Source organism: Coturnix japonica, chromosome 32 (genome assembly GCF_054131305.1).
Source record: "Coturnix japonica strain WE chromosome 32, WE-NBRP24, whole genome shotgun sequence".
In the NCBI taxonomy this organism is placed as follows: Eukaryota; Metazoa; Chordata; class Aves; order Galliformes; family Phasianidae; genus Coturnix; species Coturnix japonica.
This window is the reverse complement of record NC_140694.1, coordinates 2,704,335-2,731,229: the sequence shown is the minus strand read 5'-3', so window position 1 is coordinate 2,731,229 and position 26,895 is coordinate 2,704,335. Positions and strand designations below refer to the sequence as shown.

The window sequence follows — 26,895 nt, the reverse complement described above, 5'->3', positions numbered from 1 at the left end:
CCACGGGTATAGAAGAAAAGATCACCTGCACCCCAGCTCCTTCAAGTATTCGCCCCATTCCCCTGAAGTCTTTCTTGATGGACCTCAGGCTTTGCTTGCCAACTTCCTCACTGCCAGCCTGAATTATTAAAAGTGGGTAGTAGTCTGAAGGATGAATCAATCTAGAAATTTTCTTTGAAATGTCCCTGACCCGTGCCCCAGGAAGGCAGCACACTTCTCTGCGGGTAGGGTCAGGCCGGCATATAGGGCCTTCTGTTCCTTGCAGAAGGGAGTCACCTACAACAATCACCCTTCTGTCCTTACGTGTAGAAGCAGTCTTGAGGCTTCGGGGTGACCGCTTCACCTGAGGCAACCTCATGGGTGCACCTGTTTCCACACTCTCACTAGTCCCCCCCTCAAGTTCCAGGGCCTCAAACCGGTTTCGCAGAGGCACCTGGGGAGCCAGGGATGGTCGTGATGGAGGATGCCCCTTCCGTCGAGCAGGTACCCGTTTCCACTTCTTCTCCCTTCTCAAATTACTGCTGGGGGGAAGAGAGGACAGGGGGCCGGCTGCTGTGTTGCCCTTTACCACCTGTTTTTGTGGCAGGGGCTGACATGCTCCATTAGGAGCCTCGACTGTGTGCTGAGAACTTGAGGCTGAGAGGGACTGACACCACCAGTCAATCTCCCTCTCACACTCTTTTATAGTCCTCAGCCTCTCCACTTCCTCCTTCAGGTCAACTACGAGGCTGAGCAAGTAGTTCACCTGGTCGCAGTGAACACAATCACTGCCTCCCTCACCCAGCACTGCAAGGGCCAGGCTCTGGCACTCAGTACAGCCAGAGACCTGCACACCAGCATCTTGGGTTGGGGGCTCAGTCTGAGTTTCCTCAGACATTCTGGCAGCAGCCTTCCTATAAGGCATGTGCAGGACCTCAGTCTGGGTCTCTGCAGTCTTCTTGGTTGCTGCCTCCCGTTTCTGTGAGATCGGGACCCTTGTCTTGGCCTCCTCAGTATTTCTGGCAGCAGCCTTTCGCCGGGGAGCACCCATGTCGGAGCAGAATACTTACCAGAGCTGAAACAGGAAGTCAAGAGGTGCACGAGCCCCGCCTCTTCCTGACCGTTTCTGGTGGGCAGCGACTAGTCGCTGCCCTCCTTGTGCCCGTTTAAATCTCCCTCCGTAGGCAGGGAACGCCCACACGCTGCGTCAGCGGCTGCGTCAGCTGCTCCCTGAGAGCTGCCGGGCTTCTCCTCTACCCGGGGGTTCCCTGCTTGAAGGAACCGCCCGAGATCCCCCTTGACCACGCGGTCAGCTGCTGCTGATCGGTCCGGGACGGCTCCGAGTCAGGCGACTTCGGCGATCAGAAAGGTTATCAGAAAGGCCACATTTGGTCAGTCCTTGTAGAAGCCATATTTAGATTACACTTTGGTAGGGATGTGGACGTGGGGGAATGGGTGGTTTCATTGACATGAGAGAACAGGCAGTGATGCTGTGAAACCAGATGGGTGATGCTCAGCCTGGCCATGTGCCTCAGAACTCTTTGCTCAAGGAAGCCAAGTATAGTTGTGGGTTTGCTCTCAAGAGCACAGTTTGGTAGGGATGAGTTGGAGGTTGGACTAGATGACCTTAGTGGTCTTTCCCAGCCTTAGTGACTCTGTGGTTCTCTGCTTCAGGAAGGACCTACTCGCTGACTTACACACGTGTCCAAGTCTAGGATGCCGCAGAAATAAAATCTGTTGCAGAAAAGGCAGAATCTCGTGCCCATCTTACAGTTAAAGGTAATTATGGTTCAGATGATGATTTTGCTTAAATTATCTTATCTTATAAACCAGCTAACATCCTTTGCTTGAATGTCAAGGAAGTTAAACACCACCAGGACCTTTCACAGAAATGCAAACTCCTACCTACCTACCTTTCTGCCCACAAAATATCCAGCTTGTCTTTTGGAATTTACTTTTGGTAAGTAAAACAGATTATTTTCTTAGGAGGTTTATTTTCTACCTTTCGACTTCAGATTTGTGTTTGAACGTTTTGGGATAAAAAACATAGATTGAATTTTTTCTTCATTTTCTCTGTTTGTTTGAAAAGAGCTCAGAGTTGTTTTTTTTTTTAATATATACAATGTTAGGGTATATATATGATGTTAAGTGTGGTAAAGAAAAGGGAGACATTTGAGTTAGCACACTACTCAAGAGTTCAGTCCCCAGCTTTGCCACTGTTACAATTATAAGGGCAAGAAAATCCTGGAAAATGAATTTCTCCTAAGTAGAGCCATTACATTTGAGCTACAGAGACCTTTACTAGGAGAAATCTTGTTGTTCAGAGCTAAGTTGCTGTATTTAACCAAAGTAATTATCAATGTCCATGTTTCAGTGAACCTCTATTCCATTTCGTAATGCGAGGAGTTTGATATCGGGATGGGAAGGTCATGGTTTGATTTGGATGTTGGACTGGGAATCAGAAGATCTGGGCTCTCTTCAGGTTGTCAGTCTTATTGTCTGACTTCTTAACAACATTCCTTTCTTTCTATTATTTTTTAATGATGTTTTAAGGCATTTTGAGCTGATAGGTGTAGTGTTCATGTGCAGTAATGCTGACGTGAGTAAGTAGGGTGATAATGTAAGGGTTTTTTACATTCCTTCTAAATCTCTGCTTTCTCTTGTTCCATCCTTCTTAAAGAGCAATCCATTAATCTAGTAAAGGAGCTGTGTGATGAGTATTTGACTGAGCCTGAAGAAGCCAAATTTGAATGCGAGATATCCATTCCTTCTGTGAAACCTCCCAAGTGGTATCTGCGTGGAGAAATCTTACAGGCTGGCAGAAACTTGATTATGCAGCAAGAAGGCACCATCCACCAGCTGAGCATACTGAAAACCATCACTGATATGACTGGCACCATTCAGTTCTCAATTGGCAAATCAAAATCCACAGCCAATCTGCTCATCAGAGGTAACATATCCTGGCTTGATTTACATCATGAAGATGAAGAATTAATTAACGTACAGTCTTCCTTCACTGGGGTCTTTGAAATATTGTGTGTGTTTCTGGAGGGTCTGCTCCATTTCCAGTTCAAAGTCGTTGGACACTAAATGAGACAGCTGCATCTCAGTAAAAGATCTGTTTGAATAGTTGTGATGTGCTTACTATTCAGATCTGCAGAGCTGAGGTTTTGTCCTTGGCTATACCAAAGAAGTCAAATCAGGTGAAATTAATTGTATTTCTGAAGTAGACAAGTTTGAGTTTGGTAGCACCTAAATTTGATGCAGTTTGTCATTGATTTCATCTGAAAGAAACTTCCAGGCTTTTTATCTGCTGTTGTCCCCAGCGTAAGAGTCTCCATTCACATCCTAAAGTACTTGTTATATTTTCAACTCACTCTTATTTGAATAATTGCCTCAACTGGGAGCATTTTAATAAGCACAGAGCAAGAGCTGGACCTTGCATTTGGTATATAGTATACAGTGTTACTTTATGGAAATGTAGTCAATGGCATTCCCTATAGGCAGTCGTTTGTTTTATCTTTAGAGTGGTTCAAAGAACCATCGTGAACATGACATTAATTGAAATGGAGTAGACGCAAGAGACTTTCCTCCAATTGTCCTCATCCTTTCTTCTCTTCCACCCCTGCTTTGCAGATTACCATATACAAATCACCAGGAAGTTGGAGGACAAGACAGATTTGGAACGTCATTCTGTCATCCTGTCCTGTGACTTCAGGCCTTCTCCAAAGGTTGTGAAATGGTTCCAGGGCCACACACCCATTGAGCTCTCTGAGAAGTACAAGATCAAGAGGGATAAGCATTCAGCAGAGCTCAAGATTCTGAAGCTGAAGCCCGATGATGCTGGTGTGTACAAGTGCAAGGCAGAAATTGCAGAGACTGAGGCCACGCTGACAGCTGAAGGTATGAGCAGGGAGGATGGCCTCTTCCATGTCCTATTTCACCTCAGATTTCTCTTCTTGAGGTTGATTTCTGCCGTTCTCTCCTGCTAACTTTATAAATGTATAATCTTCACTGAGAAGATTACACAAAGATCATCTAGTCCAACCATTCTACCACATCCCAGTATGATTTATAGTAACAGTGGTAACAGTTCACCTTGTTTCCCCACAGCCCGCAATGTAGAAGTGAAGAAGCACCTGCAGGATGTGGAAATTGAAGAAGAGAGCTCTACTGTCTTCTCCTGCGAGCTGTCCCATGATGACAAGGACGTGGAATGGTTCCTGAATGGCAACCTCCTTTACACCAACAATTACAATGACATCAAGAACGTTGGCAATTGCTGCACACTGACAATGAAGCAGGTTACGCCTGAGGATGCTGGCACAGTGACAGTGAAGTCAGACAGGGTATCAGAAAGCGCGCGCCTGAAGGTGATAGGTGGGTCTGATCACACCCCTCCTGGATGTAAGAGATGCTAAGGAGCTCCAGTTCATTCTATTGTGCAGCAATCCTGCTTCTCAAGCTCACCACTATGGGGTGACAAGTCATCAGGGGCTTCTTCCAGTGGAAGGTTCCATTGCAGCAGATATCAACGAAGGAGGATGGTTTTGGTGTCCTGCCAAAGCATTCCATTGCTTTTTATCATCATTTTCCTTAACACAAGGAGAGTTACAAGAGCAATTTCTTTTACTGCTTCAGTAACATGCAGTGTCAATGCTGTTGTCTCCAAGGATTTATGACTGCAGCGAGAAATCGTTCAGTGTGTGTTTTGCCTCCGGGATGACTAATGACCAGGCTGTGAGCAACCTGATCTAGCTCTGAATGTCCCTGTTTATTGCAGGGGAGCTGGGCAAGATGGCCTTTAAGGTTCTCTTCCAATTCTAAGGAACTCGTGCCTGAAGTGCAGAAGTGGATTCTGCACTTCTTCATCAGTGGATCCACTTCTTCATATCCTCCCCATGATTACACTGGAAATACAACAAAAGAACATGCATGGTCTTACTGTTGTCATTTGCTTGAATACGAAGACGTCTCTTTTTTATGGTTGAGATTTTTGATGATATGAGTCGGGAGGAATTCACGTTGTTTAGCTTTCTCAATAGGCGATCGTGGGAACCATGGTCTTCATCATCTGGTACCCCCGTGGATTCATCTACATCAGGCACGAGTGAAAGAATTAAAACACAAAACAACCACCAAGGTGAACCCTTCCAAAAGGGGGAAAGTTCCAGTTGCTGCAAGCCACCGAGGTAACCAATAGAGGGGCCCTGATCCCCCTCATGCCATCGGGATGCTCTGGCGCTGTATGTGCCTCAAACTCAAAGCTCCTTCCCACCTCCCAAGGAAAAGCAAAGCAACCCAAGCATCTCCAGCAAAGCTGCCCAGCAGACAGCAGGGAATGCAAACAGCTTCTGGCTGCTCCCTTGCACTCCCGTCCTAAGTAAGTGACCCCTCGAGGACTGGCTGGAAAATCAGTGCATGACACACGTGAGTGTGCACAGAATTGTGCAAAGCAGTGGGGATCCATGTGTGTGTGTGTGTGTGTATATGTGCATGGATGGTGTTGTACACACATTTGTGTCCATGAGTGTACAAACCAGTGGTGTTGCTCAGGTGTGTGTAGGTCTGTGGGTATGTGTGCAAGGACAAGCATGCACATATATGTACGTGCACAGGGGTGTGCAGAGTGTTGGAGCTGCACAAGGACATTGTGGTACCGGTGTGTGCGTGCACTTTGGGAGTGAAAGGAAGGGGTTACACATGTGTGAGTGTGTGTGCGCACAGGGCTGCACTAAGGGATGTGGTTGTGTGAGTGTGTGTGAGCACATGGATAGTGCGTGGATGCGGTGGCACAAATGTGTGCTTGCACAGGGCTGTGCTGAGGAGTTGGGCTGCACACAGGTGCACACAAAGGGATGTTTGAACCCTTTGCCCCTAAGAACAGTTTTCCAGTGTCCCTCGTCCAAGAATTCTTTGAACAGCCTGCAGCTGACTCTCCTGAAGCTCAGGGTCCTGACTTTGCTTTTTGCCAGGCCCGCATTCCTTGAGATGAGGAACTCTAGGAGGGCATGGTCACTACAGCCCTGACCACCTCCAGTCTTAACCCCTGCTGTGCAGCATGTCCAGTAATGCTTCCCTTCTGCTTGGTGTGCTTAATGCTTGGCCCACAAAGTTATTGTCAGTGCACTCCAGCAGTCTCTCAGACAGCTTGCAGCCAGCCATGCTGATTTCCCAGCCTGACTGGAATCCCCCATCAAGTTGAGAGTCAGTGAACGCGGTGCTTCTGGTAGCTGCAGTAAGCAGGGCCCATCAACAGGCTCCCTTGACCAGGCGGCCTGGAGCAGACCCTCACCTCCAGAAGCCCATTATTGGTTCAGTCCCGAATTTTACCCGCAAGTTCTCAACGTGATCGTGGCTGTTCTTAGTCCTTTGCAGTCAGCTTCTTCATAGAGAGGGCAAATACCTTGCCCTCCGGAATTCCATAGTAACAATCATGTCTCCTTTATGTCAGGTGAGGTGTTTTTTGTTGTTGTTGTTTTTTGTTTGCTTGTTTGTTTGTTTTCCATTTTCTAGGTAGAAAATTTAATTTCTGAGCCAGGAGAAGAAGAAGAAGTGCAACATGTAACAATCTTCCTGGCACTGTGCAGTTTGCATGAGTAGCCAAGTGCTCCTCAGGTAACGTGTGCTGCAGAGCTGACCTTGGTGGCAGGGGTTGTGTCTTCATTTTCTTCCTGTCATGTGGGAACATAAGAAGACTCTTCAGAGCAGGAGCTGCAGAGCAAGATGAACGGCATGAGAAGGTAAGGCTGGGAACCAAGGACACCTCCAGAAAGAACAGAAAAACTGAGTCATTTAAGATGCATGATGGCTGTGTGATACTGTCCGTGACTGGAGGAGAAGCACATGGCTAGGAATGACTAATGGCTCTGGTGGGATGAGTGCCTACGTGCACCGTAAAGGAGAGTTTGTGGGATGTTCTGTGGACATGTGAAGGCTGTGGGAAAGTTAAGAGAGAAAACGTGTGAATTCACAGAAGTGGTATTAGAACCTGGAATAAACCATTTGGATCACGCACATCTGAGTCCGTGCCAGATTGTCGCACTGTCAGAACCTGAGGCCTGGGATTTTCCTTTAGTAGTGCCAACTGCCTGTTGTAAATGAGAAAAGATATTACTAAACATAGCTTCCCTCCTTGTAGGTTTGATATTTCTGTCTTTGCATTCCTTTAGCACCCAGGGTGTTGATGCAGCTGCACAAATCCGCTGTATTGTCCTCCTGTTTTGCATGGAAGAATGGTAAAATAGCAATCTCTGGGTGAAATTTTGTTCAGGTGTTTTCCTTTCTGTGCCCCTAGGAAGCAATGGCTTGGAAATGGCAGTGCCGCCTGGGAACCCACACAGCAACCCAGTATCTCATTGTCTGGGTCTGTGAAAAACCACAATGATGACAAAAGATGTTTCAATTGTGTCTGTGCTGTCAGTGCAGCCCTGAGGAGCGGTGTGGGCATGGCATGGCAGGGAGAAGGGATTTCCCTTCCGATGGGAAAGTGCCTGTTCATGTGTTGGTATGTAACCGCTCCATGGCCTGCTCCATGTGCTTCTGAATGGGCAGCTCAACTTTTGTGTCACTCAGCCACCTGTGGCAGAGGTCAGGATTTCTGCAGGTACGGGATATATCCCATCACTTAGTGCCTTACAAGGAGCTGAGAAGCTTTTCTTGCTCAAGTCCTGCTTAACCACTTACAATGAAGTTGATGTCATTTTTCTAGTGTCCTTCAATTCCGTGTCCGCATTTTCCCAAAAGCAAAAGAATTTGGAGGTAACCAGCTGCAGTGAAGTGAGCGATTTCAGTGCCTATTTCTGATGGTGGCAATGACTGCAGAGGTCACACTGAATTGACGGTGCCTGTCTCCATTCTGACAAAGGCTGTAGTTGCAGCTGACTTCCCGAGGCTGCCATACGTGGTGGTGACGCAGCCTTGGGCTTGTGCGTTTGCATGACTCCCACCTTTCCTTTCTGTGTCTTGCAGGTCAGCTGGTGCTGGAAGTGGCCGGTATCTGAGTAGGAATGAAGGTGAGTGCAGGAGCAGCTGCTGAGGGGAGGAAGGAAGTCCATGCTAATGAGCTCTGAAGCATCTGCGGGTCCGGTACCAGAATAGGCAGCAGTGATGCAGGGGGCTCCCCAGCAGGAAGCTGGCTGATCCAAATGCTTGCTGAGAGTTTGGAAGCCCAAACCCTTATGGTCTCTGTAAGGGTGGCTAATAAAAAGATGTTAACCAAGATGGTGGTAAATAGTCAAAGGTTATTAGCAAAGGGAAACTCACCAATATCGATACCTTGACCAGAAAGCTGAGGCAGTCTCAACTGGGGAGCAATCTCCAAAAGATGCTGCCTCAGTGGTGGTCAGCCTTTAAATGAGGTCTCAAAGGAGGTTGAGTCGAGGTGCACCCCTTCTGGGAGCACAGCTAGATTACTCTCACCTGTGCTCCCGCAGCTGACCCAACACTTGCCTCAGCTGATTAATCAGAGGTTCAAGCTGTGATTTCCCATACAGTCTCAAAGCTGAAGGCAGCATCTCCTTGATCTGATGGTGGTGTGCCTGAGTGAGGGAGTGATCCAAGCTGGATGCAGAAGAGTCATCTTAATTTCTCTGCTATTTTACTTCAGATGACACCTATTGGGTGTTGGTTTCTTAAAATTTGGATCTAGGAGGTGGCCTCTCCCTTTGCTTCTGGTGAAAGCACAGAAGTGCAGCAGGAGTAGAAGACAAAGAGGTTTTCTTGGTGACAGGAACACCAATTATTTGATTCAAATGTGTAACTGTGATGAAGATGGTGAAGAACAGATCCGCCTCAAAGACATGCTTGATCACATAAGGAATGAGCATGTGATCCAAGACAGCCAGCGTGGCTTTAGCAGGGGAAGGCCATGCCGAACCAGTCTGGTGCTCTTCTATGATGGAGTGACGGCATTTGTGGACAAAAGGAAGGTAACAGATGTCATTGACCTGGACTTGAGCAAGATCTTTGACATGGCCCTCCACCACATCCTTATCTCTAAACTGGAGGGATGTGGATTTGACAGGTGGACCACCTGGTGGATAAGAGATTGGTTGAAAGGCCACAGACAGAGGGTGGTGATTCGTGGTTCGATGTCGAGGTGGAAGCCGATAACAAGTGGTGTCATCCAGGAATCTGTCTTGGGACCAGTGCTTTTTTACATGGTTATCAGTGATACCAGTGATGCAATCGCGTGCACCCTCTGCTGTTTGCTGAGTGGTGCGGCTGACGCAGTGGAAGGAAGGGATGCCATTCAGAGGGAGCTCAACCGAGAGGTTGGCCTAGGTGAATCTAATGAGGTTCAACACAGCAAAGTGCAAGGTTTTGCACTTGGGCTGGAGGAATCCCAGGCATCTGTACAGCCTGGGAGGAGCAGTCCTTAAGAGAAGCCCCGCAGAGAAGGACCTGGGGGTCCTGGTGGATGAAAAACAGAACGTGAGCCATCAGCGTGCTCTTGCAGCTCAGAGAGCAAATGGTCCCCTGGGCTCCATCAGAAGAGGGGATGGCCAGCAGGGACAGGGAGGTGATTGATCTTCATGATCCTTGAGGTCCCTTCCAACCCGGGCCATTCTATGATTCTGTGATTACACTCGCTGTCAGAAATAACGGCAGCTGTACAGAAGCTGGATATATTTTGGGACAGTTCTTGTAACCAGCTGATTTTAAGACCTTGCCCGAGTCAAGAGTCTTAATTGCATGTCAGAAGAATGCTGGGAAAGTGGTTATTCCTCATTCTTTTTCATTTGCTGATTCTTTCTCTAGGGTTCCTTTTCCAAAGGAGATTCTGGTGATGGAAGCAGTTGAAGAAAGAACCAAAGCAGCTCTTGCCAAGAGTGCAAGAGTTCCCCTGTGGAGAGAAGCAAAGAACTTGGGCTTCCTCTTGGATGCTCCCCACCATGTCTCAGGAAGGAGACAACTGCTGTTCCACTTTCTGCTTTGTGTGTGGAAAGGTACGTCTGGGTTTCTTCTGCTTGTTTTTTCTTTCTTTTTCTGGCTTTGAAGGAGAAGGGGTGGAGCAAGGGGAGACCCACTGGTCATTTGTTACCTCAAGAGCAGGATGGATTTTACATTCACTGTGAAAAACCTGGGCTAGTAGCATGGGCATGTTTCAGGCTGGACTCTTCTTTTGCTGCTTGGTTTCCTTTTGGCTACAGGGAGACAGCTGTCTAAAGGTGTGTTTTCAGACCCACTCTCCAAAACCATGTTTCATTGTTGCAGGTGGTTCAGTGTGCTCTTGCCGGGTAGATGCTGTAGTTTGCTGTAGAATCTGAATGGTTTCTGTTCCTAGGGGAGGACTGGGAGGAGGTAGTGAGAAGAGAATTCAATGCCTTAGGTGTATCTTAGTGAGAAATGTTGGCATGAGATGATGAAAGTCTTGAGCTGTCAAAGGCCAGTGAGGCTCAGACTCCTTAACCTGCTGGAGCAGGGTGGAAGCAAGGAGTGGGCACTGCCGTCACACAAGCTGCACTTGGTTCTGGTCTGCCAGGTCTGTGCTGGCCTGGATTTCTTCTGAGAAGTTTGTTGGAGCTGCTTGGAGTAGTGAAGGGTGGGTAAGAAGTGCTGCTCCAGAGCTATGAGACGTGCAGCTCCTTCTGAAGTGCTCCTGAGAAGGACGGAGCGCATTTGCTGCAGCTTTCTCTGCAGATGTGCTCCTCACCTTGAAATCCTCATGGTTTGTCCTCAGCTCCTGACCACGGCCTGTGCTCTGTTTTGCAGGCTGATAACATGCAGAAGCCGCAGCTGGTGCGTGCTTTGTCATCTTTAAACGTACCAGCGATTGCGGCAGCCCATGTTATTAAGAGCCACGTTGCCCAGGGGCCAGATGAGCTCTCTCTGGAGGTAAGCAGTTCCAGGCGTTCCTTGTTGTTGTGCATATAAGAGGGCAGTCCTTTCTGCTTTGTTTTCCTACCAGATTTGCTGAATCTGGGATTGATGTTTCAATCTCTTGCAGGTCGGAGATCTGGTGAGCATTGTTGATATGAGGACATATCAACAGGCTGAGCCCCTGGGGGAGAGGCAAGCGTGGCTTTGAGGTAGACACACGTTTTTGACTAGAGAGCACAACTTCAGTAGAGTTGGGAATCTCAGCTTGGAGCTGCTCTGCCTGCACAGGATGGCTGCTGGATGCAAACAGTTGCCCTGTGTCACTGTCAGTGGACCTTCCCTTTGGCTCTGGGCTCGGGCTAATGCTCACCTGTCTTTTTGTTCTAATTACAGGTTGGGCTTTTCCCTGGTGAGTGCATGGAACTCATCAGCGGAAAAGTTCCCGATTCCCTCCTCAATTCATTGCCAAAGCCAGGTGCGTAATTTACATTTGACAACGCGAGTTAGTCAAATAGGGTCAGAACGCTACTTTCAGTGGGTTTGTTTATGCCCAAGTTCAGCAAGCTTAGAAAGAGAACTGCATTAAGCTCCTTGGGCACCTCCAGGGATGGGGAAAATCCATTCTTGCGTGCCCTTGTTGGGAATGTTCTTCCCATTGTTACATGCTCTGTCGAATGCATTGCGCTCAGCTTCGTCCAACCGAGCCAGGCCTGAAATGAACTGGTTTCTTTGTTTTGTTGCACAGAGCCAAAGAAATGGGGCAAGCTCATCAACCGCCTTCATTCCCTGGTGAAGGCCAGCCCCGGGAGAGCGAAGCAGCCTGAGCCTCCGACATTCTCCGGATCCATGTCCTTGCTTGACATCGTTGAGAGGTATTTAGCCTTCAGGACTTGAGGGCTGAGCTGTAGGAATGGAAGCATCCTCTGCTGTTTGAAACAGAGGGCGTTTCTAAGCTGTGTTTCAGCAGAAAGCAGGCAATGCCCGGAACAGGCAACTTTTGGCCAGGGCTCGGTGCAGCTCTTCCCTCACCCTGCACCACGACTGACAGCATGCTCTGTTTTCTCTGCAGAATGAGTTCTCCCAGTAAGAGGGCAGAGTCAGCAGCTTGCAGTTGATGTTCCTGCTTCTGCCTGGGCAAACCATCCCCTGTGGCCAAACGCCGACTGCAGAGCAGTGCCAAGGAGCCCTCTGAAGCAGAAGTCTTGGTCCTGGCAGGTAAGCATGCAAATCCAGCTTACAAAACACTGCTTGTCAGCAACACAGGTAGAATTCATGCTTTCAGTGGGCTTGTACCTCCTTCTGGCGTTCAAGGCCGTGCCTGACATCTTCAGTTGACACCTGTCTTTCCCAAATGAGTCTCTTGTCAACACAAGAGCTGGACCTGCACGTGGATCACTTTCAAGACAGTGACACTGTTGCTAGAAGCCTATTTGCTTCTGCCCACCACCACTACATAGCCAAATGGCAAGAATCTCCATGGTTCATCTTGCGAACGTTCGACACTAACCGCTGTACATCTACTCCTTCCTAGGTGACCCGAGCCCTTGTATATCCCCAAGACGCAGGGCATGTTACGATGACGCATCTTCCATCAATGAAGAGTTGTTACTAAGCACAGGATGCTGCAGTTCAGATGAAAGCCTTCCGTATAACATCAGCTATCAAGAGAAGAATGTCATCATCGTTGAAGCGCTCATTCATCCCATCCATACTGAAGCTGCTGACCTGAGCCTGCCAGACTCCTCAGGCACCAGCCTGGACTCAATGTCTCTGCAGTGCAGCCCAGCCCAAGCACAGCCCGAGTGCCCCGACAGCAGCACCACCATGCAGGCTCAGGTCAGCATCACCGAGGAGAAGCTGAGCATCTCGCAGGGGGGCACAGAATCAGGACACGAGTCCCAGGCTCTGGGCAACAGCATGGTCTCTGAGCAGCTCTCATGATTACAAGAGAGGATGAGTCCCATCTTTCCTCCAGACCTCACACCCCCTCCTTTCTCCTATTGAATAAAGGCACGCTCGTGCTCAATCAACGCCTTGACTGAATTCCGAGTTTTCATTCGCAGAGATTGGGATGAGTGCAAGAAACATCAAGGCAGCTCAGCTTACAACACTCTGGCTGTGGGGTTTGCGCGGCCGAGCTCTGGGTGTGTTCCCATTTTGCCTGACTTTGGGATGCCTGCAGCGAGAGCTCTGCTGCCGTTGTGTGTGGCAGCAAATAGTCTCTAGCATCCTGGATGCTGCTCATGAAAACCTCAAGCTTCCCGGCTGTAGCTCTGTGATTCTTTTCAGGGCCTTTTGATGCTCTTCGATGCCGTAGCTGCTCCCTAACACCTCTGTCCTCCCGCCGTGTCCATTCCTGGCTCCCACCTGTGAGCTGTCCCTGCAGATCATCTCCAGCCCTGCCATCATCGTGCTGCGGCAGGAGGAGCTCGCCTTGACCAACATCAGGCAGTGCTGCCTGCCTCTCACACTCTCTAGACCAAGTGTAACTACGCTGTCGTGGAGACAAATGCTTTCTGTCACATCCTCCATCCCCGCAGACATTTACTGGTAGGTGGCTCTTGCAGAAGAAGATTCAAGCAGCAGAACCTTTTGCTAAGCTACAGCACAAGAATGCTACAAAAGCAGGAACAACCCACAAGATCTGGGTCTGTTTGTCCTGCACAGGCATGCACTAACTGCGTTTGATAGTACCCCCCATCCTTGATTTCCTTCCCTGCTTCTTGTCTGATGGTGCTGCTGAGCCAGGAACAAGCTGCCCAGTGTGGCAGAGCATGGTGCAGAGCTGTGCTGGGACCTCCTCCCCTTCCTCTGCTGCAGATCAGTGCCCCACACGTGCCATCGGGATGCTCTGGCATGGGATGTGCCTCCAACCCAAAGCTCCTTCCCACCTCCCAGGGAAAAACAAAGCAACCCAAGCATCTCCAGCAAAGCTGCCCAGCAGACAGCAGGGAATGCAAACAGCTTCTGGCTGCTCCCCTGCACTCCTGTCCTAAGTAAGAGACCCTACGAGGACTGGCTGGGAAATCAGTGCATGACACACGTGAGTGTGCACAGGATTGTGCAAAGCAGTGGGGTTCCACGAGTTTGTGTGTGTGTGTATCTCTGCTGTTATGAAAGCATGGGAAGACTTACTGAGTCCCAGATAATTACTTATCCTCAAATGATTTTTCCTGGCCAAATTTAGAGCCTCTCACAGGTAATCGAGACCAACAGGCTGTTGTTGCACAATCAACAGGCACAATCTAGATGATCAGCTGAGGAAAATAAAGCATCATGCCAAGGGTACTAGATAAGTGAGCAGCTTGAGATCTGCACATTTATGTGATACTCATGGTCTTAGACAATATTTGCCTAGAGAGGTCACATTGAATGAAAGCAAAATCTAAGATGAATGAAAATATGCACAGGAGAAGAAGCCTCTGAGGCTTCTGTAGTGTTATGACCAGAAGACATAAACTCTGTTAAAGCAAACGTTTCTCTCTCTTTTTTGTGTTCTTCCAGGGAGGCCTTGATTACCGCCTGAACACATGTTGAGGAAGCCCAGCTTATGCAGCACCAGAGCTAATCCAGGGCAAAGCATCTATTGGCTCAGAGGGATGTAGAGCGGTGTTTGTTTTCCCCTCTTTCCCTTCCCTCTCCACAGAGCATTTAAAGGCAGTGGAGCTCAGGCAGGCTCTCTTGGTTTCCCTTCTGAATTCTGCTAGGTTGCATCGCTTGGTAGCTCTCAGAAGCTGTCAGTGGCCACAGACTAGAAAAGTGCAATTGGTCTCAGTTCACACAGCTGGCTCGTTTGTCTCAGGCTAATCCTGAACTGCCTCAAGCGACTGCTTTGGGGCTCTACAAAACAGCAGCTTCAGAGATCTCTTTCTATTACTAAGTTTTTGAAAGAGCAATTTGCTCTGTTAATTATCCATCATTTCTGTGCAGTCTGTTTTGTCAGACTTGTCTTTAGCTTCCAAGTTGTATGTGAAGAATTGTTTCCGTTGTAATGCACAATGTACTAAAAATTGAGAGATGTAAATGCAAAGAGTTTTTCCAGCTTTGATTTCATGTCTGGAATTTTGGAACCCACTACTTGCAGTTGTTAATCTGAAACTTGGTCCATTTGTAAGCAGGACTTTGTCCATCTCTGCAGGACAGCAGAAAACCCTTTGTGCTAATCATGATGCCAAGAAGCAGAATGCAGCAAATGGCAGATGATCCAACTGCTTCAGGTGTTCATTGCCTTAAAACTGTGAATAGTTTTGGACTGAGAGTTTGTAAGCAGAATGGAGCTCTTAAAGCTGTCAGAGATTATTCCTGCACTGTTCAATTCTATCTGCCTAACATACACAGGATCTCAGAACTGCGTTGCGTGAACTGGTGGAACTTGTTGAAGTGAACTGGGATGAGCAAGTTTTAGAACTTTGTGAGAATGCAGTAAAAAATGGATAATCTCATGGGTATTAAGTTACAGGCTTGCTATTTCTGCACTGAATTTGTTTCTATTTTACATGGCTGTGATCTAAACGTTGCTTGAAATGCCGTCACCTAGGCACTGTTGTGTAACTGAATTTCACACATTATAGATCCTGAAATATTCTGTAATCTAAAACTCTGACTTGTTTTAAGTCTGCTGCTTGAGTCTAATCAGGGTCATAGTGTCTGTGTGAAGTGGAGTGTGTGGGGAGATTGTTGCTGCAGATCCTGGGAAGTTGCTGTGTATTTGCAGACAATGGCTGCTGTTGGTCACTGGGTGCCACTGTTGCTCTGAAGAACAGCTGTGCTGTGCATGCAGCACAGCATGCTGTGCACGCCATGGAACTAGGAATCAAGAAGAGATAGAAGCGTCACTTCTGCTCTAGTAAAAGGTCTCATCTGCTGACAGGCTTTTGTACTTGAATTCAGAACTCAGGACCTGTTGCCACAGAGGGACTAGTTGCTGAAGTTGGATGACTCTTCCTGTTTACTCCTTGTAATATGTAGCCATAACACTAACTATTTAAAAAACATCTGAAATCATGGCTAATTATTGACTGCTGCACAGCAGAACACTACCACGGTGAGATTGGGCTGTGAGATGACTTGAAAGCTGTTTCCTCAGTATAGGTCTTATTCGTGCATCTGGGACACCTTGATGAAGACTGTGTAACAGCTTTCTGTGTTTCACAACAAGAGAAGAGAGAGTAGATCAGCATTAACATCAGTGGTAATAAACGTATGTCAGTAATTCTCTGTATTTAAGCCCGCTACTACAGTAAATAACCTTACTGTATGAACAGACTCTAACACTCACTTATTCTCAAACATGAAATATTTCACACCTTTCAGAGGTAAGGTACCACTGCAGAACTTCATAGTCTACCTAATAACTACATTTCTGAAGTTCACATTTATTCCTTTTTTCTCCTTTAATTGTGTTTTCTCAGCCTTTCTGTTATATTCTACCATGCTGAAATCCTTATGAATCTCTGGAAGTCCAGGCAGACTCAAAACAGAAACTGATGGATGAACAGCAGATGTCACATGCTGGCTTAACTCCCTGCTTTGAAATATTTCACTAATAGGTGGAAAATATCAACACGTCAGGTAGGACAACCAAGCAAATTTGGGGAATTACAGTTCACAAATACTTCAGAAAATGAATTAATTCCAGTAACTTTTGAAAATAAATGGGAAAAGCTGAACTGAGTGCTGCTAGAGATGCTGTATAAATGTCAATAATGACATTCCAAGGTGTAGAAGAGATTTAAAACATGATGGGTACTCTGGCATTAAACTGAATCTGAAAGTTGTCTCTTGCAATTGAGTTGTCTTTCTATTAAATAGAAAGTGGTAGAATTTGAAGGCTTGTTAAGATTTCCATATAACCTTAGTAAGACTAGATATAAAATATAAGTTTTATCTAGGCGAGATCGTTTGTGGAGTCACTGTTACTTCTTTTTTAGGTACAGGGAATAAAGAGAACAATCGACCTACAAGGGAAAAACGTTCTTCCGTTCACGTCTGTGATATTTTCACAGTCTTAACTCAAAGGACTTCTAATGCCTGATAAGTAATTCAAGCTTATTATACTACACTGAGTCTGTCAAGCATTGTACCCACAGTTCTCATAGTAGTCAAAAAGCTGCTGAAAATCCAGCTGAATGTCGAAGCTCCTTGGAGCTGGGCTGGAACTTGCCCCCAGAAATGGGAGTCCAGCTGAAATGCTGTGCAAACTGAATTAGTAGGAGCTTTGCCATTCACTTCAGTAGAGAGATTCTGGCACCAGCTTTAGTTTTCACTTCCAGCAATTGTACAATACACTAACTTTCAAGCAAAAATGAGAATAGTCTGCTTCTTTATCTCAGACATATTGTGTGAATCAGCTGAGGCCTGAAACTACCCTAATGTGATCAGACGTGAAGGTTGCACATCAAGGGGAAAATATGGCAGACATGCAGAATTTTTCTTTGTACTGACAATGTTTCTGAAGAGATCTACATCCTCTTGTTTTCTAGCAGAATTACGACCAGTTGTGGCAACCTATCTCTTGCTTCAGTCTAAGAAGGCTCGTGGCAAGCACATTCCCTTGAGAATTCCATCCCAAAGAGGACGTGCCAGTACCACACAGTCAGGAAGCCTGGGGGTAAGTTTTAGAGTTCAGCACAAGGTTCAGGTCAAAATGCCTCTGTGTGCTGAAGCTCTGCCCGGGTAAACAGTCTGGTGGCCTAAACATCGGTGAGGGAGCATGTGTGCAACCGGTCTTGGTCATCAAATCTTGTTCTATGATAAGGCCACCGACTCAGTGTATGAAGGAAAAGGATGTAATCTTTCTAGATTTCAGGGAGGCCTTTGATCCTGTACCTTTGGCTGCATGTTCCCAACCTTCCATCAGGAAGCCAGGAGTACTGTTCTGTGTCATGAAAAGGCAGCCAGTGGTTTGACTATCACATGTTTATGTGTTTTGATGTTTCACAGTGGGTCTTAAGTAAAAGGAACTCAGGTTTTGGTTGCCTGCAGGACCGATGTTCTTTTGGGTTCAATATGTTTGCATAGTGACTTGCAACCATGGGACTGGTGTTCAAGGACCCTTTTTGTTCCTTCAGTTCCTCGGTTCTTTCTTGCCTAGATTTGACACTTTGTTTCAACAGAAGAGCTGATATTCGCTTTGGGAGCACTAAGCAGCTGTTTATGTGGCTTAGAGGAAGACTGTCTGTCTTCTACCCTGTGGGCATGGAACAGCCACAGTTCCCCCTGGAACAACATCAATGACCCACACCACTAATTGGATTCTCCTTTTTAATGTAGTGGTAGCGAGGTGAAAATGTGGCTGTGGAATATTTTTACTAAGGAACTTCTATATCGATTTTGTTCATCTTTGCATGCCTCATCACCTGATCTGTGTCAGTGAGCAGAAGCTGAAAGCAGGCATGGGATGTTCTGAAGAGCAGAGAAAGAGATAGGGAGGAAGGTGATTAAGACAATCCCCTCTGCTGCTGTGTGTCCCAGAACTGCCCAGTTCTGTGGCAAAGTGTTGTACAAGATGAAGAGGCCAAGAGATTGGGAGTAGAATGAATAGAAAATATGCCTTACTTAGGCCATACTCAGCGTATTAATACTTCTCAGTTAGTTTTAGAATTCTAGAAGTGAAAGGTAAGGAGGTAGAAGCCTGCAAGTTGTGTCCTTTTTTACAGCTGCTCTTTTCTTATGGGAGGATGAAGTGAAGAAGATTGGTCTATTCTACAAGCTGTTCCAACCTTTACTCTTGATTTGCTGTTGCAGCTGCTGTAGCATCCCCAGCATAGACCAGAAAAGACCTTCTTGCCTCCAGAGATCCACATTTGTCCTCTGCTGGCCACTTGAGAGCTCAGGGACTATGATGGGTTCTTTTCTGGTGTATGCTCTTCACTGTCATCACCCAGTTTCTATCTCTTCCTAAAGCAGTTGGTAGGTTGTGTTCAGAGCCTCAGCTCTTCCTGACTCTGCTAAGCATGTCAGAGCTGATGAGGAGGATGTAGAATGGGGTTTGTGTCCCTTCAGACACCCACACTGGAGGAATCTGCAGCTGGCATGCACCCCACCAGCTCCCTTTGGCTGTTACTGCATGGGAGTGGTTGCTAGCAGGTCATGTCAACAGGTTGAATGTGTCACATTCCCAGATCTCTGATTCCATTGGCTGTGTCTCCAGTGACATGAAATACAACTGTGGCTGCTGGGGTTCTTCCATCTGTACAGATTTTTAATGGTAGTCAGGCAAATTAGACTCTGATGCTAAAAAACAAAACAATAAAAGCAGCAACAAGAGACAATCCCAACCAACCAACAATAGCAGCAAAAAACCACCACACATCTCATTAGGTAGAAGATTAGAGACACTGGAAGGTAGTCTTTAAGTCTCTTTAAGGCGCTGTTCTTACATTGCAGAAATAGAATGATAATATAATTCCATGCTGATAATATCTCCAGATTTTTATCTTTTGGATTTCTTTCAGCCTGCCATGATCCCGAGTGTGTCTGCTCATGGGGTTTTTCATTTTTTTTTGTAGAACACGTTTGTTAACTTGTGCATTCTCATAGTTCTTTTCTTTCCTCTGCATCTTAGAAATCCCAGTGAAGTTCACCAAGAAGCTCGAAGCTGTTAATGCTGAGATTGGAGGCAGTGTCACTTTAAGCTGTGAAGTGAGCCATGCCAAAGGGAAGGTGGTGTGGCGCAGGAATGCAGTTGAGATCAAACCCAGCAAACGTTTCCAGATTGATGTGGAAGGGGTCAGAAGAACCCTGACAATAAGAGGGATCCGGGCTGAGGATGAGGGAGAGTACTTGTGTGAGTCCAGAGATGACAAGAGCAGCATTACCATCACCCCCAAAGGTATGTCTCTGGAAATGAAGGCTGACAGTGTGGAAGGATCCTTGGCTTCCCTCATCAGCCATTACAACACTGCAAAGCTGAGTTCATTTGTATGTTTATGCTGTTCTTTGTGTTAACAACCAAATACAAAACTTGTCTTTCTCTCTAAATAACTGTGGAACAACTGCTTCTGAAGAGCACAGCTGTTAAGTGGGCAAATCAGCCTTCAAGGCTGGAATTAAGCATCCCAAATGTAAGATGGGATTTATTTTACCCCTTCTTTGCCTCTTTTCTTCTTGCATCTTTGTAGATGCAAGGAGGATCTCCTCTACAGGCAGGAGATGTGAGTGTGAGTTATGGTGATCACTTCCTGCGAGTCATAAAATCTGATGCTTCCAATGAAATCATTGACTCTGTTGGCTCTTTGAAGGTGCTCATATATAATATGATAGCAGGTTTTGAGTATATAAAAGGCTCTTAGAAAGTGGAAGCAAACAATCTGTTCTCTGTGCAGAAATAAGGGACTTCAATTGCAATGACAAAGATGCAAGTTCTACAACAGAAAAGCTTTTTAATGGCTGGATGACTGGATAAGTCATTTGGAGGGGCTTTGAAGCCTTCACGGTGGGTTTCAGAAAAGGTTAGTGAAATATCTGGGGCACAAAGAGCTGAGCATGTCCTGGAGCAATGGAGAAGGGCTGGATGATTTTTGCGGGTATTTTCAGCCATAGAATTTTGTGTTCTGGTGGTGTCAGTACATTCTTTTGTACAACATGGACGGGTTGGTTTGTTGCATTGGTTCAGACTCTTGTACTAGGAGCTCAGCAGTGGTTAAAGCTCACACTTCTGCAAAGTAAACAAGCTCCTGCAATTCGTCTCTACTCTGTTTTAGCTGTGGATTAGCTTGACAGTTCCCTTCCATAAGCTTTATGGTTCCCTTCTGTAAGTCTGCTTACACAGAGTGAGTTGCTTAACTTTAAGTCTTGCTCCAGGATTTTAAGCATATTATTAGCAAAAAATATCACAAATAATTTCACCAACAATTCTCCCCACCCATCTGTAGCTTTCTTTTTTTTCACTGGAAGGTTTTACACTGGCAGATAGGGTGGGCATGTAGAAACAACCCCATTAATTCTGACGAAGCTCTGATTTCTCTGACTGGCCTTTGTTTTGTGATTCTGCATGCATGCCCTGTAGCTAAAGCCTGGATGTCTTCCCCAACACCTTCAGTCTCCCATCCTTACTTAAGTTACTCCATTGTAAATCTCTCTGCTAGTCCAAGAGAGTTTTTATTTTACCCCTTCTGTGAGGCAGCAGCTGGATGGGAAGGATGAGATGAGGACTAGGTTGTTTGGGTGGCTTTTTTTTTTTTGCCTAACAGCCAACTGGGAATCAAAGATACCAAAAGTTAAAGACAAACTGTGTCATACCAAGCAGGGTTTGTCAAATCACTGGCATGCACTGTTAGGACAACTTCATCATCAACATATTCCGGGCTGACTGTTGTCACAAAATTCTGCTTCTGTGTCCCAAAATGTGCACTTATCACTTCTATTGGCAGTTGCTCATCTTTTCTCCAAACTGAATGGTTGTAGGAAATAAAACAGACAAGCAAACAAACCAAACAACCCGCAGATATTAACTTGCAGCTGATTGTCAGTGCTGATCGTTGGGCCATGTGCAGCACTTCACATCCTTCTGCGGCCAACAGAGATTGGAAAATACATAGACCTTCAGAGACTACTTGAATTTCTAGATGCACTGAATTACCCTCTAGAGTGTATTTCTGAATATATAAGGAACCACGGGTGACTATGATCCTGATTTATATCTAGGTTCAGGCTTACTGTTTCAGTTAGCTTAGATGAATAATAGTTCCAGAGAAGATAGGGAAATACAGCACTTCATTGATACCACATGTCGGAAGAATGCAGCTCAGTGCTGGGCAGTTTGCTGCTTCATTCCCTCTTACAAGTTGGACCCAAGGCTGGAAAAGACCACTGAGATAGCTGAGCCCAACCCAGCCCACCCTCACTGGACTTACTAACCACGTCCCCAGTGCCACATACCCGTGGCTCTTGAGCACCTCCAGTGACTGCGGTATATTAGCGTGGTTGCTTCAGCAGTGTGAGTTTTCACCACTGGATGTTGTTCTAGCGAGGCAAAAAACCCAAACTGATGGAAAAGTGTCTATACAGGAAGCAACTGGCTGTCCTGATGGCTGCCAACAGTTTTGCACAAGGTGTGTCATGCAAGCTTGCATGAGTCTGGTTTGAAAACTTGCAGTTCTGATGGAAGGAGAGGATGTTGGTGCAGGATAACTGCGGGATTTGTGCTCTCCCGACATCCAGTTGCAATCCCAGCTTATTGTTGCTATAGAAAACAGCTTCTCTGTAGACAAACTGAGGTAGTACCATTAAGTGGCTGAATCCCTAAGTGATCCAAGGTGAAGCATGATCCAAACTGGAATTTAGCTAATTGTAGTAGGGAATCCAAGCCTTAATGAGCTGAGTTATTTAAAGTATGAGTCTTCCATCTAAAACAGCATTGAACTGTTACCCTGGTTGATGATAGAAGTGAGAGTTTAACAGCAGAAGTCTGAAGTTATGCTCCATATTTCTCATCACTCAAGAGAATATTTGAATATGTGAATTCCTTTGGCTATGTTAGAGCTCATAATGAGGTAAGCTGATGTTCTTTAAATGCTCGGAGTCTAGCAATGTGGGGAAGTGGACTGCTATTTGCTGTTGAGCTTTAGGCTAAGAAGCCTGATTTTAGAGGACAGTGGACTTCCCCTTTCCCTTCCCCTCTCCTCCCCTTCTCCCTGGACTGATCCCGCATGGTTTGAGAATGAGTTCAGAGCAAGGTAAATGAGGAATAGCCATATGAAAACCTGTTGTTTTAGTGCACTGTAAAAGACACTTAGTCAAAAGACAAGTGTGTGTTCCAAGCTTAAGACTGCAGGAGATCCTAGAAACAACTCAGCTGCTCAAACCTGTAGTCTGGCTGAATATTTTATTGTCAGTTATGGTCAGGAGGAGATGCTTGAGTAAGACAAATAAAAGGTCATGGGTAAGTTGGTCCTTCTTGTGATATACTTCTAGGCTTTCGTCAGGGAAAAGCTTAATTAGTCCAAATAATTATAGCAGAAACCACACCAAGAACATGAGAGTGAAATTTCAACTTTCTTGACGTGACGGTAAATTTTACCCCATTCTGCCATTCCCCAAATGTTTGTTTCATTATGACAAGAAGAACTTTGGAAAAGTAATTTTTTTTCAGTCTTGCGTGCAACACAAAAAGGGGTAAAATCTAGGAGGCCACCTGAAATGTTTTTTCCATCTGGAAGGATCCATTTAAGAGCACCCATGGACCTGGTTATGAACAAGTTTTCTTCTTTGCAAAGGCTGTTGCTTAATTGGCAGATAGTGTACCTGGGAGAGGAAGAGGGAAGTAACTTGTTTTGGAAGTCCTGATGCTATTCAAGCATTCAAAGCCAGGCTGGATGGGGCTTTGTGCAGTCTGGTCTAGAGGGAAGCATCTCTGCCTACAGCAGGGGGGTTTGGAACTGGATGATCTCAAAGGTCCCTTCCAACCTAAACCTTTCTCTGATTCCTTTTGTGATTCTATTTCTCAGCTGCTGGTGTGAGATCTCCAACCTGTCCCCGTTGTCTTTCAGTGCGGCAGATGAAGCTGGTGAAAGGTCTGCAGCCCCTGGAATTCCCTGAGAAGGGAACTGTCACCTTTTCGGTGGAGGTGTCCCATGAGGATGTGGAAGGGACTTGGCAGAAGGACGGCGTGCGGCTGAAGGCTGCACCAAATATCACGATGGGTGTCCAGGGGAAGAAACATTCCTTGACACTTTCTTCTGTGACCCTTGAAGATGCAGGACTCATTTCCTTTAAAGCAGAAGGCATGAATTCATCGGGGAGGCTCACTGTGACAGGTATTGGTTGGTGCAAGGTGTCATTATCTGCTCCTGTCCCAGATTACTTGAACAGCAGAAGCAGCTTTCCTTCCAGCTGCAAAGAATGTTATGCACTGGGCCATTGCCACCAGAGTATCCCTCAGATATCAAGAGGATTGTTGTAACATGATTGTATCTAGCACAAGTAACGATAATGTGCTCAAAACAGCAGGTTTTATTGTTGTTAATTTCAAGCTCTAGTAAGCATGGAGAGTAGGCCCCTCCTTTCATTATTCTTTATGCCAGATGCTCCTAGAGACCTCATTCCCAACTAAATACACATCCTTCTTTCTACTTCTCAGAATTGCCTTTGTAAATCAGCAAACCATTGGCAGACATTAGCATCACTCAGAAGGACAAGGTCACATTTGAGTGTGAGCTGTCCAGGCCCAAGGTGGACATCAAGTGGTTCAAGGTATGGCATGTAATGGAATTTTCCTTTCTGACTTCTCTGGAAATGAATGAGAGCCTTTAATTTCACTTCCAAGTGATGCGAGTCTGAGCTTTTGCCTGATAGCTTTTGCACTGCTCTCTTTTCTCTATGGTCTTTTACTTGCCCAGATCAGCACTCTTTGTTATTATGTCCTGAGTTCATTTATCAAGTTGAAATGGAAGTTTGTTTTGGGTTTCTTGTGAACTCCTGAGGTCTTGCTGTACAAAATATTGTTGGTTGGAGTAGAGTCTTGAGCTTCAACTCTAACACAGAAATTGTCAGCCAGGATTTTGTAGCCTTGTTGTGAACTGGGTTTTAGGGTGAAATCTGAGTTTTCTTTGCACCTGACAGTGTGAGAATTTGCTCTGGCACTTTGTGTACCTCCCCGGTGCTCAGCTGTTCCTTCCCTTACTTGGGGATAACGTCATTTATTTAAGATGATGTCCAAACGAGTTTGTTAACAGTCCTCCGCAGTGCTTTAAGCTGTCATAGGTCAGCCAGAATTTCTGAATTTTCTATAGCCATTCCTACATGTTGAAAACACTGCACTGTGCTTAAGCTTCAGCATATGTTCCAGTAAGCACAGTTCCATTAATTCTAGGGGAGTGGGTGAATTAAGCATAGATGTGAAGGCTGCCTTTGCTCAGTGCAGAGATGGAAGGACTCATGGAGATCTGACTTGATATTTTCCCTTCTAGGATAGGAAAGAGCTCCATCAAAGTAAAAAAGGGGGCATAACTTCCCAGGGAGATAAGAGAAGTCACATTATTCACAAGTGGTAAACTCTCATTTTCTCTCTCACTCTGCAACCAGGTTGAGTTGCTGTTTCAGTACTGGCTGTTTCATGCAGGAACTCTGCTCCTGAGGTTAATCCAAGTTGTATCCGAGCCCTTCAGAATGAAAGGGAAATAGCAACACAGAAATATGGTCTGATTCTGACGTAAATAAGTGCAGACCTGGAGATTTAAAAGGGATTGTGTGATGTTCAAGGGATTTTGAAGCAAAGACGTCCCCTAGGTAAGATTTGTGGCTGACATTCCCCATACATTGTGGGCACACAAGCTAAGGAGAGACTAATGATGAGCATGCAGAGAAGCCAATGGTTCAGACAGGTTTGTTGTTTGGAAAATAAAGATGAGGTGATTGTTGGTAACCAATATGGCTTCATCGAGGTCAAGCCATGCCTGACAAACTTGGTGGCCTTTCATGATGGAGTAACAGCATCAGTGGATAATGGGAGAGCAACTGACATCATCTACTTGGACTTGTGCAGAGCATTTGATCCCGTCCTGCATGACATCCTGGTCACCAAACTGGAGAAAAATGGCTTTGATGGATGGACCAGTTGCAGGATAGGGAACTGTCTGGATGGTCACACTCAGAGAGCAGCAGTCAATAGCTCAGTGTCCAGGTGGAGGGTGGTGTTGGGACCAGTGTTATTGAACATTTTTGTAGGCAACATGGAGAGTGGAATCAAATGCAGCCTCAGCAAGTTTGCAGATGACACCAAGCTGAGCGGTGCTGTTGATGTGCTAGAGGGAAGGGATGCTACCCAGAGGGACCTGGACAGGCTGGAGAGGTGGGCCCTTGGCAGCCTCATGAACTTGAGTGTGGCCAAGTACAAGGCCCTGCACCTGGGTCAGGGCAATCCCAAGCACAGGCACAGGCTTAGAGGAGAATGATTTGAGAGAAGCCTTGACCCTGAGGAGAAGAGTTGGTCTGGAGGGAGGTGTCCCTGCCTATAGCAGGAGGACTGGAACTAAATGACCTTAAAGATTCATTCCATCCTATTGTTTTTCTACCCTTAATTTTACTTAAAATGTTTCAGAATAAATGAGATTCTCGTTTCCAAGAAAACTGTTTGCAGGGAGCTCCACTGTAGCTAGTAAGTCTATCTTTTAGTTCAAGGGCAATAATGCATTGATTGTGTTGAAGAGAGAAATGAATCAGGAATGGATGATGGTTTAGAATAAAACATAATCCTACTTATTTTCCAAGCAAATATGTGTAAGGAAAAGATGCTGCACTCAGTTCTGGAAATACCCTGACAAAAATATCTCTAGTGTTTCACAGCTGGAGATATCAAGATTGTTAAACCACTGGAAGATGCGGAAGTGAATGAATATGGGAGTGCATCTTTTGTCTGTGAGATTTCACAAGATGAGGTTCAGAGCCAGTGGTACAAAGATGACGACAAGCTGAAGGCTGATGACAACATCAGAATGCGGCAAGATGGTAGGGTGTAAGAGGGAGATCTTTCTCCTTAGTGGGGGGTGGGTTGGAGATCAAGCAGAAAGGACATCTGAAATGAAGTGAAGAAAGTTCAGAAGGGAGTTCCCCTTTTGTTTTGGGACTGAGGTTATGGTGGAACAAGTGACAGGTGGGAAGCTTAGTGTGGGAAGTGTGATGCTATTCCACCATCCCACACTGCCAGGAGCAGGTAGGAAATGAGTGCAGTTCTTTCCAAAGTGAGGGTGAAGAGGGCAGTCAGTTCACCTCTCCAAAGAGGTTTTGTCTGACAATTAGTGTGATCCTTCTGCATCAGGTACTTTGAAGGTGACAGCGGCCACATTCGGTCAGTCCTTGTAGAAGCCATGTTTAGATTCCACTTTGGTGGGGATGTGGATGTGGGGGAATGGGTGGTTTCATTGACATGAGAGAACAGGCAGTGATGCTGTGAAACCAGATGGGTGATGCTCAGCCTGGCCATGTGCCTCAGAACTCTTTGCTCAAGGAAGCCAAGTATAGTTGTGGGTTTGCTCTCAAGAGCACAGTTTGGTAGGGATGAGTTGGAGGTTGGACTAGATGACCTTAGTGGTCTTTTCCAGCTTTAGTGACTCTGTGGTTCTCTGCTTCAGGAAAGACCTACTTGCTGACTTA

At 46.1% G+C, this 26,895-nt stretch overlaps 2 protein-coding genes and 1 long non-coding RNA gene across 5 annotated transcripts; all 3 read left to right on the top strand.

Moving 5' to 3' along the window:
• The first annotated feature begins 1,668 nt into the window (after window positions 1-1,668).
• LOC146755465 (obscurin-like) lies at window positions 1,669-6,729 on the top strand. Of its 2 annotated transcripts, XM_085525442.1 has the most exons (6): window positions 1,669-1,758; window positions 1,839-1,939; window positions 2,660-2,929; window positions 3,616-3,882; window positions 4,093-5,362; window positions 6,496-6,729. In XM_085525442.1, the coding sequence occupies exons 3-5, from the start codon at window positions 2,812-2,814 to the stop codon at window positions 4,398-4,400; spliced, it is 693 nt and encodes a 230-aa protein (XP_085381568.1). In that variant the 5' UTR covers window positions 1,669-1,758; window positions 1,839-1,939; window positions 2,660-2,811; the 3' UTR covers window positions 4,401-5,362; window positions 6,496-6,729. The 2 variants fall into 2 exon arrangements, with proteins under 2 accessions (XP_085381568.1, XP_085381569.1); XM_085525443.1 differs by lacking the exon at window positions 1,839-1,939 and having other exon boundaries at window positions 1,671-1,758.
• Window positions 6,730-9,517: 2,788 nt separating this feature from the next.
• Window positions 9,518-12,809, top strand: LOC146755464 (rho GTPase-activating protein 33-like). The gene is made up of 6 exons (XM_085525441.1): window positions 9,518-9,929; window positions 10,696-10,818; window positions 10,931-11,278; window positions 11,549-11,675; window positions 11,873-12,018; window positions 12,335-12,809. Exons 1-3 carry the CDS (start codon window positions 9,864-9,866, stop codon window positions 11,009-11,011), a joined length of 270 nt encoding a protein of 89 aa, XP_085381567.1. The 5' UTR covers window positions 9,518-9,863; the 3' UTR covers window positions 11,012-11,278; window positions 11,549-11,675; window positions 11,873-12,018; window positions 12,335-12,809.
• Window positions 12,810-14,841: 2,032 nt separating this feature from the next.
• Window positions 14,842-19,672, top strand: LOC146755463 (uncharacterized). Of its 2 annotated transcripts, none has more exons than XR_014938054.1 (4): window positions 14,842-16,374; window positions 16,734-16,840; window positions 17,289-17,413; window positions 19,370-19,672. It is a non-coding gene; the product is annotated as an uncharacterized LOC146755463 (long non-coding RNA). The 2 variants fall into 2 exon arrangements; XR_014938053.1 differs by having other exon boundaries at window positions 17,286-17,413.
• Window positions 19,673-26,895: the final 7,223 nt, after the last annotated feature.